The sequence below is a fragment of the Ammospiza nelsoni genome, chromosome 1, assembly GCF_027579445.1.
Source record: "Ammospiza nelsoni isolate bAmmNel1 chromosome 1, bAmmNel1.pri, whole genome shotgun sequence".
Taxonomy (NCBI): Eukaryota; Metazoa; Chordata; class Aves; order Passeriformes; family Passerellidae; genus Ammospiza; species Ammospiza nelsoni.
In genome coordinates, this window is record NC_080633.1 from 43,450,762 (window position 1) to 43,464,240 (window position 13,479).

At 42.0% G+C, this 13,479-nt stretch overlaps 1 protein-coding gene across 1 annotated transcript in view; it reads left to right on the top strand.

Moving 5' to 3' along the window:
• The first annotated feature begins 4,456 nt into the window (after positions 1-4,456).
• Positions 4,457-13,479, top strand: part of SH3BP5 (SH3 domain binding protein 5) — a 50,727-nt gene continuing 41,704 nt past the window's right edge. Inside the window, exons 1-2 of the mRNA XM_059485455.1 lie at positions 4,457-4,601; positions 6,752-6,814. Of these exons, the coding sequence (XP_059341438.1) occupies positions 4,521-4,601; positions 6,752-6,814 (144 nt within the window). The 5' untranslated portion in view covers positions 4,457-4,520. The remainder of the gene's footprint in view (positions 4,602-6,751; positions 6,815-13,479) is intronic.

The window sequence follows — 13,479 nt, forward strand, 5'->3', positions numbered from 1 at the left end:
GTGGGTGAGATACCACCTAATGTTTAAAAATATTTCCAACATGTGCAGCAGACTTCTGGAAAACCAGGAAAGTATATGGGATTTGAACACTGGCAGAGCAATGTCTTTGCTGCAGGTTGGAAAATAGAGGTTGTGGCTCAGTGTTTAAATGAGACGTTCCCTGAGTTAAACTAATTTCTGGTGTAACATTGCAAAAGTCAGTGTAGTAAGCTGGTCTTCAAGGTTAATTCAGCTAAGAAGCTACATGGTAGAATTTATGCTCATAAATGTATTTTGGGGACTGTGTTACTCCTTAGAATTGGACTGTTTATACTTCTCTGTTCGTTTTTTAGTAAATTATTTAAAACTGAATTACAACATCCCTTCAACATTTGAAGCCAATTGAAAGTTAGCCTCTAGCACCATCATCAAGGGAAGCAGAAGAATTTCTCAGAGCAGAACTGTTTCTCCAGTCCCTGTGAGGAGAGGGGCAGTATTCTGTAAGCAGGGCTCTGTCTCTTAGGCTGTTTTCTCCTGGAACACTTCCGTGAGCTGAAATGTGTCTTCAGTAATCAAATGTGCATTAATTAGTCCTGAACTTTGCTTAATTTGCTATCAATGTTCAGAAAGAGAAGATTCGTGTTTATGAGGAAGGAAATGCAACCTTTGATTTGTGTTTTCGGCTCTTGCCTCTAGTGCTGGGGCAGAAGCAAGCTTTGAGGGCAAGTATGAACAGAAATTCAAATGTAAGATGAGATTTGGAAAAAAATCTTCCTTAAAATCCATTCAGAATCTACCATTATCAAATATATGTAAAATTACACTATCCATTCCCTTTGAATTTTATCCCTAAATTAACTATAGTCATTAGGATGTTTCCTCAGGCAATTCTTCACTGATGCATACTTCTTCCCAGCTTATTTTATTTAAAATGCAACTTCTAGTTCCCCATGGTTATTCAGCAATGTAGTAGCGAATCTACAAACCATCTTCCAGAATGAGGAAGAGAATTCTTCTCTGAATTCCTTCCTCAAAGTACAGACATTTCAATCTCTCCCTTGCCAAATCTTTCCCTTGCCTGTACACTGAGGATTTCTGTGGGACTAGATAATGTGTTTATGTAGCAGCTTACCCCAAAAGTAGAGCTGTAGCTGTACTCTCAGCCAGAACATCACCCTTGCCTAGGGATTTCTGTGCTCCAGGGCTTGATGTTAATGATAAAACTTGCACCCTAAATGCCTGCTGTAATGTAAGGCAGAGGTGTTGCCTGATCCACTTAAATTGGTTGCTGAAGCAGCTTGGATTGCTTGGATTGTGGCTTTTCCTTCATCAGTACCTCTCCTTGTGCTTTTTAGTTGAGCTGTACCCTCTTCAGCACAGCTCATGTTAAGTTGCAGCCCAGCCTCACAAGTCTGGACTAATTCTCTGCTGTGGCCACTCTGGAAACCCATTAGTGAAAGAGCAAGTGGTTTCTTCCTGCCTTGACTTCAGAGTGCTTTGTTCAAATATTGAATACTTGGGACTGGGGTTTTGAAATATTGATACAGGAGAGAGTACAGACTGTCTCGGTCAGGCCTCGTGCAAGCTTTGCTCAGACGCCTTGGCGCATGTAGGGCCTGTGGGGGAAGGAAAAGGTCAGCATGACTGGCTTTTTGGGAGTAAGGTGGGGCTGGGGAGCACTCTGGCCTTCAACAGATTGTGTAGGAGGGATTTGCTGGGATGGGATCACTCATGATTGGGCAAAAATAACACCCAAAGGCCATCTACTGCAGCTCACTTGCACAGGATTGACCTAAGGAGAGCATAGAACCATAGAATGGTTTGGGCTGGAAGGGACCTGAAATATCCTCTAACCATGGGCATCAATGGCTTCCATTATAGTAGGGTGCACAAAGCCCCATCCAGCCTGGCCTTGAACACTCTCAGGGATGGGGGATCCATAACTTCTGTGGGCAACCTGTGCCAGTGCCTCACCACCCCACAGTAAAGAACTTCATCTGATACGCCATTCCAGAATGGATCAGAGTGGGAGAATCACCTCCCTTACCTGCTGCTCGTGCTTCTCTTGATGTAGCCCAAGATGTGGTTGGCTTTCTGGGCTGCAAGCACACATTTCTGAATCATATTGATCTTGTCAACCAACACTCTCATGTCCTTCTCTCCATGGCTGCTCTCAGTACATTCTCCACCCAGCCTGTATTTTTGCTTGGGATGCCCCAACCCATGTGCAGCAGCTTGCACTTGGCCTAGTTGAACTCCAAGAGGTTGGCCCAGACCCACCTCTCACACCTGTCAAGGTCCCTCTAGATGATGTCCCTTCCCTCCAAGCTGTCAATCTCACCACACAGCTTGGTGTCACCAACAAACCTGTGGAGACCATGCCCACGTGTGATACACAGGTTTGTTCCTTGGGTATTTCTGGGGTCCTGCTGCCCTTTGCACAGGACAGCACTTTCAGCAAAACCCATTCCATGGTGAAGAGAAGAAAATGAACATGTAAATAATAGCCTTGAGTCTCTTATTGATCTTTATTTTACTGAATAGTCTCCCTTTCCCTGTTCTGTCAAGTCTTTTCCTTCAGGCCACTTTTCTGTTAATGCCTTAGTGATGTCTGCAGTAGTGACAGACGTGCATTCTTCAGTGATTTTATTATATCCAGATCTGCCCAATGTATTGGCTTGATATAAAATGATCTCAATGGCCTCAGGGCTCTATGAGAGATTTCAGATTCATGGGAAAAGAGGCTTGTGTATCCACACCATCTCTTGCACAGTGCTAAGCTCTGCAGGCAGCTCTCCCAACTTTCTGAATCTAAAGAGAGAGACAGCTTGCTCTGAGTGTGGCAGATTGAGGACTTTGGCTGGATCTTTTCGAGCTGCAACAATTATGGGAATTGTCACAGTGGCAATGGAAGAAGAGGGTCCTTTGTGCAAACATAACAAGTCTCTTTGGGAGAGCATCTGTGCGCAGGAGCACTTCTGTACCCCAAACAGTGTGCAGTGCTTTCTGTGACATTGCCATGGGTCAGCCTGTGCAGTTGTGGAGGAGCAGGGCATGGCTGCAGTGAACCTTTTTATGGTCTTGTTTTCTAGAAATCGAAGTGGTAACAGCAGGACTGTCCACATTAAGTCTTAAATGTGCAGCTTTGCATTTTCTGTGCTGTTTTAGGATGATGGGAGTGCTGGACATTTGACCCCTACAGTCTTGGCATGAGCCACAGCCCACCAGGGAAAAGAAACGCCAAGGTCCTGGGAATCTCTGGCTGTGTGTACTCACTGGAATCCCTTAACAGACAGCAGTGAGAGCAAACACTTGGCTTTGGCTAATTTGGTTTTTGGTTTGTTTTTATTTTTTTCCCCTCCTTAACATGACTTTTTTCTGCTGTGAGCAGTGAAGATGTTGCAAACAACCCATATGCATTTTTGCAACACCTCCTCTGTTCCTTGATTATTTTAGGTTGTTGGTGTCACTTTGTATGTTTATACTATTTTCAAATGTTTATGTCACTCTCTTCCCATAGTTTGTTTTTTTCCCCCCCTGGTTGCTTTATAGCATTTGGAAGAGTTTGACTGGTTTTCTTTTGCCTCCTTTTTTACCTTAGTTACCTTAGCAATGTTAATTTTTATCATCTTATTTTACCTCCCTCTTATTTTTATCCTATAAAGAGATATGAGATTCTTTTTCACCTTCAGTCTCACAAAGGATGCTCCTTTCTTCACCACATCTAAACTTTCCATTTTTTTTTACTACCTTTTGAGGATTTTTCTAACAAAAAAATTGGGTTAAATTAATAGTGGTAGTTTAAAGGTGGAAACATATTCCTCATTTGTTCAAAATAACTTGTTATCCACCCCTGTGATTAGGGAGACACTAATCTGAAGTGCTCTGCTAGACATGGGCCACGCATGTACATATTTCTTGCACAAAGTTCCTTTTTACTGACAACAAAAGGATGTGTCTTCAGTATGTCTTTTTCTACTGCATGCAGTAGGCACAATAGTTGCCCGCTTAGCTGCCACACAATAGAAATCTGGGTTTCATTTGAATTTTCAAGCTTGTTGAAAGTGCCTTTAGTATTTTTCTCTTCTAATTTTTTCTTCTCTCCATGGGCATGTCAGCCTCCAGCAGAGCTTGAAAAAGAGGGAAGAAGAAAAGAAGGGGGGGCGGAAAAAAATAAATTAAAAAAGCCAGCAAGGTGTCCTCAGCGTTTCCCTGCACCTGGAACCACTCATCCCGCTTTCACGCAGCGCCCTTGCGGGGGGACCCAGGAATTAGCAGGCCAGGAAAACGAGGCGTGAGGGAGCGTTAAAATAAAAATAAAGAAAAATAAAAAAAGAAGAAGAGGGAAAAAAAAAGGAAACCCCGCAATTCGGCGCTGCTTTCCTGGCTGCGCTGCGAAGGCACAAAGAGACGGGGGCGCTGTGGGGAGGGAGGGGTTCCCCCGGAGGCGGGGCCGGGCCGGGCCGGGCCGGGAGCGGCGGCAGCAGCAGCGGGAGCGGGAGGCGCCGGCGGCGGCTGAGGCTGAGGGAGCGGGAGCCGCCATGGAGCCGGGGGGCCGGCGGGGCTGCCCCGCCGAGGAACCAGCGCGGCCCGAGGACGAGGAGGTGGATCCCCGCATCCAGGTGAGGGCCTGCCTGCCTGCCGAGGGGCGGCTGCGCTTCCTTAAGTTCGTTTTAGTATGTGCGTTATGGCTGTATGAAACAATGTAATGTAATGTATGTAATAATGGTTGCCTTTTATTTCATTGCTTTTGCTCCGTATGTGCATACATACATATATATATGTATATATGTACATACATACGCTCACGCATACATCCATACATACACACATATGTGTGTCTATATATATATATATATATATTTTTTTTTTTTTTTTTTTTCCCCCCGGGTGTCTCGGCGCCCGCCGGGAGCAGGGCAGCGCCCCCGGGCGCCCCAGCCGTTTGTTACCCCGGGCATCGCTCCCGCCCGGCTCTCCTGGGCGTCCCTCCTTCTCCTCCTCCTGCTGCCGAAATCCCCCCATCCCCATTTTAGTCTTGACCATGACAGCGTGACCTTGCTTGTGGAGCGGGGCTTAGAAATTCATAAATGCGGGAAAATGGGGTTTTAAATTTTGTCTCATTTTTTTTATCGTTATTTTCTTGTTTCTTGTAAAAAGGAGCTTTAGTGGAATATGGTGCTTCCTCTCAGTGAATGCCTTCTGCGATGGTTTTTATTCTTGCATGGTTTCTAAACAAAGCTTTTCTCCCCAAAATCGTGTCTCGACCAATAGCACGGTGCAAACTTGCAGCACACTGTGGTCCCTGAAATGAAATGTATTTTTAGGTCTCTGCAGATTTATGGCTTTTGCCTCCAGCATTGCTGGTACTGCTTGTCATAAATGAATATAACACGTGTGTACATTGCTGAGAGGATCCTTGGCGTAGGTCCCTGCTCGCTGTAATTGTCATTCTTTTCTCCATCGTGAGCATTTTGTTTTCCAGGGCTGTGCAGAGCCATTGCAAAATTCCCAAAACATGGTTACACAGAGCGAGGCCCTCAGCCAAAAGCTAGCCTGGTACTGCCCTGATTTTAAGAGGCTGAGCTTGGTTGGTGTCTATTGATCTAATTTTGGCCATAGGTTCTTTAGCTTGCTACACATTTCCACGTATATGATTTGTGAATTGTTGGCAAAACAATTGTTTTTGTTCAGTTTTCTGTTTGGTTTGAAAAACAGGCTGCTGTGTCTGCTTCCGTGAGAGCCATGAGGTTTTGAGCCTTACAGTAAGAGACAATTAGGTAGTTTTTGGATGAGTGTTTGTTTCAGACAACATGGATAACCAAGTAGGTGTTTTCCAAGTCCTAGGAGTAGGAAATGAAATCTGACTGCTGGGGATAAGAGAGCTAAACTGTTGTAATGAATTCCTTTCTGGTTGTAACCAGAGTCATTCTTGTAGTCCAGTGGGAAGCTGCTCAAGTGACAATCAATTTACAACGTTTGGTGTGTACAGCAAAACATTTCCAGGCGTGTTCTGTTACACTGGTTGACGATTAAATAACGTTTAAATTGGAGAACACTCCTGTTAAAAATCTAGTAATCATGTTGCCCAGATAAAGAAAGCTATCAGATCTCTTCCTAAGGGTTGCTTTTTGAGGTAAGAAAGTCAGTAAGAAATGAGCTTTATTTTTACAGTAACTTCATTCATGCCAACACCATTTCTACTATGTATTTATTCAAGGGATTTAACACCTTTTTTTCTGCTGTTAGGGGATCAAAGTGTTGGCAGGAAGGCAAATTATATAAACATAATTGTATATGTCCCGTGGACGGGTTGGGTTAAGAAATGATTTGCTAAAATCCAAAATAAAATGATCCTCATGTGGCAAGATGTGTTTCTTACCAGTTCTGTCCTTTCACTGTGTGTCTCCTGTGACAGTACAAACTTTGCTGATCTTCTGGGGTGGGTGTGTCTGTCTCTCAAGTACCTCTCTGATATTGACTATATTGATTAATGAGACCGAGCTTACTGTACCTTCTGTTTATTTGTAATAGTGAAGTAGCCAGAATAGGAAATGTGTTGCCTTAACATAAAACTACAGAGCTTCTCTTATTATTTTTTCTTTTAAGTAGTAAAGTAGAAGACCAGTGGCAAAGTTAAGCTGGGCATCTCGAGGTTTCCTCTTTTCACTAAATTCAGCCCTTGTGAGCTGTCAGTGGGGATGCTGAATGAGCCTTCTCAGACATGTTTTTTCCCCTGATTTCTTACTATGCATCTGACTTTCTTTCCTTCTAGGGGGAGCTAGAAAAACTGAATCAATCTACGGATGATATCAATCGCAGAGAGACGGAGCTGGAGGTACAGAATTTACCCTTGCATTTTCCTTTTGTGCATGTTGGATTGTGTGAATGAAAGGACAGTGGTTTTGAGTGGGTTGCCTCCTTAATTTGTGCATCCTGAATGGTAATTTTGCAGCAAGAGTCTGGTGATGATGTTTTTAAAGGTATGAATTGACCTAACAGGGAAAGGTAGAGGTATTCTGACAGTGGAAAAACCCTGGGTGGAGAACCTCACACACAACCACTGCCAGAACTTATTTTTAGGTTTTGACACTAAGCTTAGACAAGTTTTATTTTCACAAGTCACTGTTTTGTGTTTGTTGATTATAGACAGGGAAAGTTATTTGGTTAAGAGGTTTCTGTCTGCCAGGATCTTCTCTTTGGTGGCTGTTTGGGGTTTTTTTAGATTGTTATCTTTGCCTTTTTTGTCATCACTTCCTGAGCAAGGAAGGTGATGAAGGAAACTTGGAATAAAAGACTTCCTGCTTATACAGAGAGGTTTTCAGGGATATTGAAAAATCTAAAGCAAATTCTAGAGAAATTGTTTCTAAATCCCCAAATTTGAGCTTCATCTACTTGCTAGTTATTCTGGAAGGCTCAGCATTATTGATCTCATAGTGAAGCAAAACAAACTATCCTCTGTGTGTGTCTGAATTTTCTTTTGTTTGCAAAACAAAGAAGATAAACACAATGGAAGTATAAGATAAATATGCTGCTAAAGAAAAACTGGCATAAAATATGACTTTACATTCTAAATAATTTTGATATCATTACAAAATCTTGAATATTGTATTAAGTAAAACATTCTGAGATTGCAGTGAGGAGCATGCTATAAAAGTACATCTGTAGATTTCTGTCTGTACCTTCAAAATATCGAAGTATGGTTTGTTTGTTTCTTTTTAATTTTTTTTCCCTCTTGTGTGTCTTGTCATGAGATGGATACCTCAAGCATGGGGTGGCTCTTGATATAATTTTAAAATACTGGAATATCCACTGAAAGCACTGAACAGAAAATGGGGTTATGATCTTTGGACAAGCCTTGTCTTGTAGTTTTTTTCTTATCCCCACTTGTTTGCATATTCTGTCATTGTGGCATGTAGATTATGAATTCATTGGTTAATAAACTTAGTTAAATGGGGAACTATTTGCTATGCATAATGAAACAGTATTTTTGCTGTGAGACCAGTTCAGTGGCACTAGCATGATTTAAATTTTATGAGTGAACTTTAAAAATCAGTATTCTAGTCTGCACTAGAAGCAATTAAATGAACTTCAGGAATCTTTATATAGATATATTGAAAAAAATTATCATATGTATCTTTTCAATCTCCTTATTTCATGCTGAGGTACTGAAATTGAAAGATGGTGTTATGGATAGTTGCCTGGATTTCATTAATTTTGTCATAACCTTGCACTGAGGACATATTATGAAGCAGATGGAATAGTAATAATAATGCAAAGGCATCCTCATGAAATAAATCCCAGTGACTTTAAGATGGGATTTTGCTGCTTGATTAAAATTATTCATGTGATCAAGTGTTTGTGGAGCCTACAGATTTGTAGCTACTGTGTGTGTGGCACATGCTGAGCTGTAGAGGCTGAAAGGCTCCTGGAAATATAACTGTAAATAAAGGAGCAGAATTTCCACATTAGCTTGGTCTTACATTGTTGCTTGCTCAGCCTGGTAAATACCAGGTGTTAGATAGGTAGAAAATAATATAATCATTCTCTGCATTTGCCATTAAGTGTTTGCTGCAGATCTATCTGTACTACTTACTGTAAGCAGTTTTTGATGGAATTAAGGTGAAATACCACCAAGAGGATGCTTTCTTGAATGTTTCCTCTTTGCTTTTCATCCAAAAATCTTATTATTGGATGGGTGCCAGTTTGTGGTATCATGCAACTGCATAATTTTTAATCTGAAAAGATTTTCATTACATTTTATCTGCTTAAATATGCAGTTTGGATGATGTAAGCAATGCTTAATTTATATACAGGTTGATAAATGCATTTTAAATGGACTTAAAACCTTTCTAGGGGAAAGGAATAAAAAATCCCACGACACCCAACACTTGTGGTTAGCAGAAAATCTCTGCATTCATACTCTGCGCAAGAAAAGAAAAATTTGCCAAGCAGCCTTATAGGAAAGTTTGGAAGGAGGAGTTTGGAACTGGGATCATTCTGCTTCAAAGGCTTCCAAAATCCATGAATGCTGCTGAAAATGTGGGCTTCTGGGAGAGCCATGCTGAGTTTCCCTTTGAGGATTTTCACTTTTGGCTCTTATTAGCTGCTTTGGGTCCCTCTTGCTGCCCCTTCCTAGTTTGTGGTGTTCCTGCTATATTTCATTGGAAGAGAGATGTGTGTGGGTGTTTTTTAACCAGGCAATGGAGTTAGATTTATCCTGTTTTGCTAGTATAATTTTCTTTATCTTTCCAATATCTTTAATGGGAACATAGATGTATCATTACATTATTTAGAGCGCAAGTTGCTGACGGCCAGCTTCCTGTAATGTTACTTTGTGGTCCTTAGATTCCCACTGTTGATTTTTTTTCCCAGAATAATCTGGAAAAGCAATGGGAGTGTTTGAGTAGAAGGTATATTTCTTTGAAGGAAGTTCAGAAAAAGACACCCATGTTTTTGTGACTTGATGTTCTCTCTGATAAGCAGGAAGGGTAACCTTGTGGCATCTGAATTCTGCGAGACTTTTCTGGACTTCCTGCATGTAGCTTTGTGTGACTTGCTCTAAGTGAGAATTCTGGCTGTCTCCAGTTCCCATTAACTGGAAAAAAAAGCTGTTAAATCCTTCTAAACCCATGCTTCTGTTCTTGCTGTGCCTCAGGTCTGCATCTGCAGAGTGGAAGTAATAATGCTGTGTTGCCCAGTGGAAAATGTTATGGGCTGAATTCAGTCGAGGCTTCTAGGATTTTGGGGCTGCTCTGACCTGGAGTAGCCACAGGAATGTCCTTGTTTGAGCAATGTAGAAAATACTGGTGTCTGCTGCTTACAGAGGTGATAAAATGGGGAATTCTGTTTTGAGTTGACCAGCCTGCCACTTCTTCAAGTTCTCTGCTCTGAAACTGCCATATGACCTGTTTTTAAGTTGAACAGCCTGGGTTTTTTAATCTTTTAAAATAACTTCTGCACCCATACCACTTGTGAGAGCACTGGATATACATGCATGGCATGGCTTGAGCAGATACATTGAAGTTGGATGCATATATTCCTTTACTTGGAAGAATTACTAATTTTTTGCTCTTTTGACCTACCCTATTAAACCCTGAAGAAACATCCTGACCTGCTGACACTCGCTGCATGTTCAGGAGCTGCAGAGCTGCTGAAGGGCACCGAGTGGCTCGTGGTTATATGTTGCGTTAATGTATTGCCTGTTAATGAATCTTTGATTAGACTTGATTTAAAATCCATAATGCTGCTCATCCTAAGCGCAGCACTGAGCATTACTGACACAGCAGAAGGGTGATAATGGTTCTCTGAGGGATTTAACACTTGGCTTCGCTAATGTCCCTGTTTATGTTTCAAGTGTCCGTGAAGGGCTGGGGGAAACGCCTTGCAGGCGAGATACAAGTGTGCTTTGGCCAAATGCAAGAGGTTTTTCCTGTTTATTGGAAGTGCATCTCCATCTGAGCTCGCATCAGGAGCTGTGAATGTCCTTAGCAAATGTGCAGGGTTTGTCTGTCCAGCCAGCTCACAGAGGGCTTGGACTGGGCTGAAAGTACAACTCAGCTGTAACAAATTAACCCGGGGACCCTCTGGCAGCCCTGTGGGGAGGGGAAATGCAGCACATACCATGAAAGTTACCACTGGAATCCCAGCGATCCCAAATGTGGTTTTTGTTAGAGAGAGTTTTTTGTGTTGCTGGAGCTACGAGCTTGCCAGTGTTTGTTCAGATACTGCACAGGAAGACTGGAGCTGAACAGTGCTGCTTTCAGCCATGCTGCTTATCAGAGGGCCTGGCTGGCATCCTTCTTGTGTGCTTGCCTAGATCCCCTAGTCCTGATCTGCAACACTTTGTGTTACTTTTAGTCCTGGGTTTATCATAAAGGTCACCCTGGGTTGTTGTTGGATATAAGGGAAGGGGTTTATTAGTTGTGGTGCTCTTTCACTGGTGAGCCTTGTCAGCATTTGAGCCCCTCTCAGAAGGGGAAGAACTTTTTGTCATGGTTTGACCCCAGCTAGCTGCTAAGCATGACATAGCCCCTTGCTCCCTCTTTGTCAGTGTGGGAGAAGCAGAAGAGTAGAAGTGAGAAAACCCATGGGTTGAGATAAAGGCAGTTAAGTAAAGCAAAAGCTGCACACACAAGCAAAACAAAACAAGGAATTAATTCTCTGCTTCCCACTGGCAGGCAGATATTCACCAGTTATTTAGAATTGCTTCTTACTTCTTCACTAAAATACTTGGCTTTAGGAAAAAAACTTGAGCTGTTGACCCTGTCACCTATAAAACATGTAAGTAGATTTTAAGGAAAAATTCTCCATCTTTCAGGTTTTAGAAAAATGACCTCTCAGTGTCTGGAATCTCATTCTGAGCGTGCCTGCTTGGCTTGAGGAAACATCTATCAGTGGAAACATCCGCCACCTTATCAGTATCCCTGTGCAGCATTTTCCAGTGTCCACAAAAGAATGCAGAGATAAGGGCAGAGCAGCTCACTGGCTGCTGTTCCTGCTGGCTTTGGGAGGAGCATGTACATGTGTGATGGATTTGTCCAGCACTATCAGGACAAATCTTTCCACATTTCTTTGTGATCTACTTGCTTCCATAGGAAATGGCTCCTGTGTGTGAATTCCTTGTTGTTTTGCCTTCTGCTTTCATCCAAGGATGGGCAAGGGAAGGCTTCTTCCTCTGCTGTGGCTCTGGAAAAATTTTGTCAACCAAGTGAGTCAAAGGGCTTTACTTGGTTCATGTTCTTGACGTACAGATGGGTTTCCAGTCTGAGAGAGGAAGGGTTAGGTGGAGAAATCTTGCTTTGGAAGGAGCACTCACCCTCCCATGCCTGCTTTCTTCTCTCTTCTTCTGAGAATTAAAAACATTTGTAGTAAAAAGTGTTGGTAGTCTCAGTTTGTAACTGTCTGCAAGCAGGAGATTAGAGCAGCTTTCAGGTACTGATTTTTTAATTATTCTTAGATGGCAAAATAGTAGCTGCCTAAAAAAAACAAATGGAAGGCTTTTCTTATCCCTTAAAAATGGAGATACTACTACTTTTCCCCTTCCTTGCACTTTGTTTTTAAGATTAGGTTGCCAGTCTGGCTTACTTGAGCTGCTCAGGTACCAAAGAGACATTTAAAGTGTCCTTAACTAGTTTGATGCTTGAAGGTAAATTTCTGAGCATACCTTGTGCATCTGTTTTGGTGTGGATGTGTGATGCTGATGCTGGTTTAGCTTGGAGATGAGCTTTTGCAGCTGCTGGGTCTTTGTAGCAGAGGAGATGGTATGGATCCTGTCAGCCTCCTGGAAATAGATGAAGGCTGTCTCTCAGCCAGCAGTTCCATTTCCAAGCACCTCCCGTGCTTGCCGGAGGTTCTGCTCACCAGACTGGCAGAACGGTCACGAGACAACCTTTGTAAATGAAATTTAGATGTACTTGGTACTAGGATGATTCAGACATGGTTGATATGTAAAGCTCATTTTAAAAATAGAATTGTTTGAAAATACATGTTTCATTTGATGGGCAGAAATAGTTATTTACTTGTCATCTGGCATCTAACACCAGCTCATCACCATCACTCATGAGTGAGGAAAACAGGCCTGCATTTTTTCCTCTGACAGGTGCATTATGGGTTGAAAATTGTATTTTAGCTTTTCAGTTTTTTCCCCACATTTGAGAATGGATCTTCAAAATGCTGCGGTAAGGATGACCTGTCCTTAAGTGTGGTCCCTCTTTCTGGTGCAGTATCAAAAAGCTGCCCAGCAGCAAAACAAAGTCTGCTTTTAATAATGAACTATTGCAGCAAAACCATATATGGGGTAGAGGTCTGGCATGCTCCTTAAGACAACACTAGTGAAATCTCTTTTGAAAGAAAAGTGCAAAGGATTTCCAGAAGGAAAGCTGATGAGCATGGAGCTCTTGCAGCCGTAGAACAAGATGTTGAAATGTAAACTGCAGCTGTCCACGTGCTACACTAAATGCTCTGCCTGCTGGAGTGTGTGTATGACAAACACCTAGCTAGTGAGAGTCTCCTTGTTAAGGCTGTAATTTAAATAAGAAGCTTCTCCTGCTACTTTTTTTTTTTTTTTTTTTTTTTTTTTCACCTTGCAACACACATTGAGGATAAATGCCTTAATCGGCTTTTGTCCAGCTTGTAAAAGGTTTATCATCATCTCATTTGAGCAAATAGGAGGGGGAAAAAACATTGAAAGCTGACTGGCTAACATTTTCAATGTCACCTTTCTATTTCTGAAATCAGAAGCAAGGTGTTCTTAAAAATGATCAGAGACGATTAGGAGTGAGTAGAGGGGAAAAACACACTTTAAAAATGTCAGGCTGTTTGAGATGTTTTATGTCAGTTGCACTGCTTCTGTTAGAGTCTGTGTATGTGTTCAGTGCAGTGATGAGAAAAACAAACTGTGTTATTAAAAAAGAAAAAAAACAAAACATAAAAACTGGCCCAGAAATGGTGAGTGTGACTCACATGTTACCTAAGGCTGCTGTTATCAATGGATAGCATTTC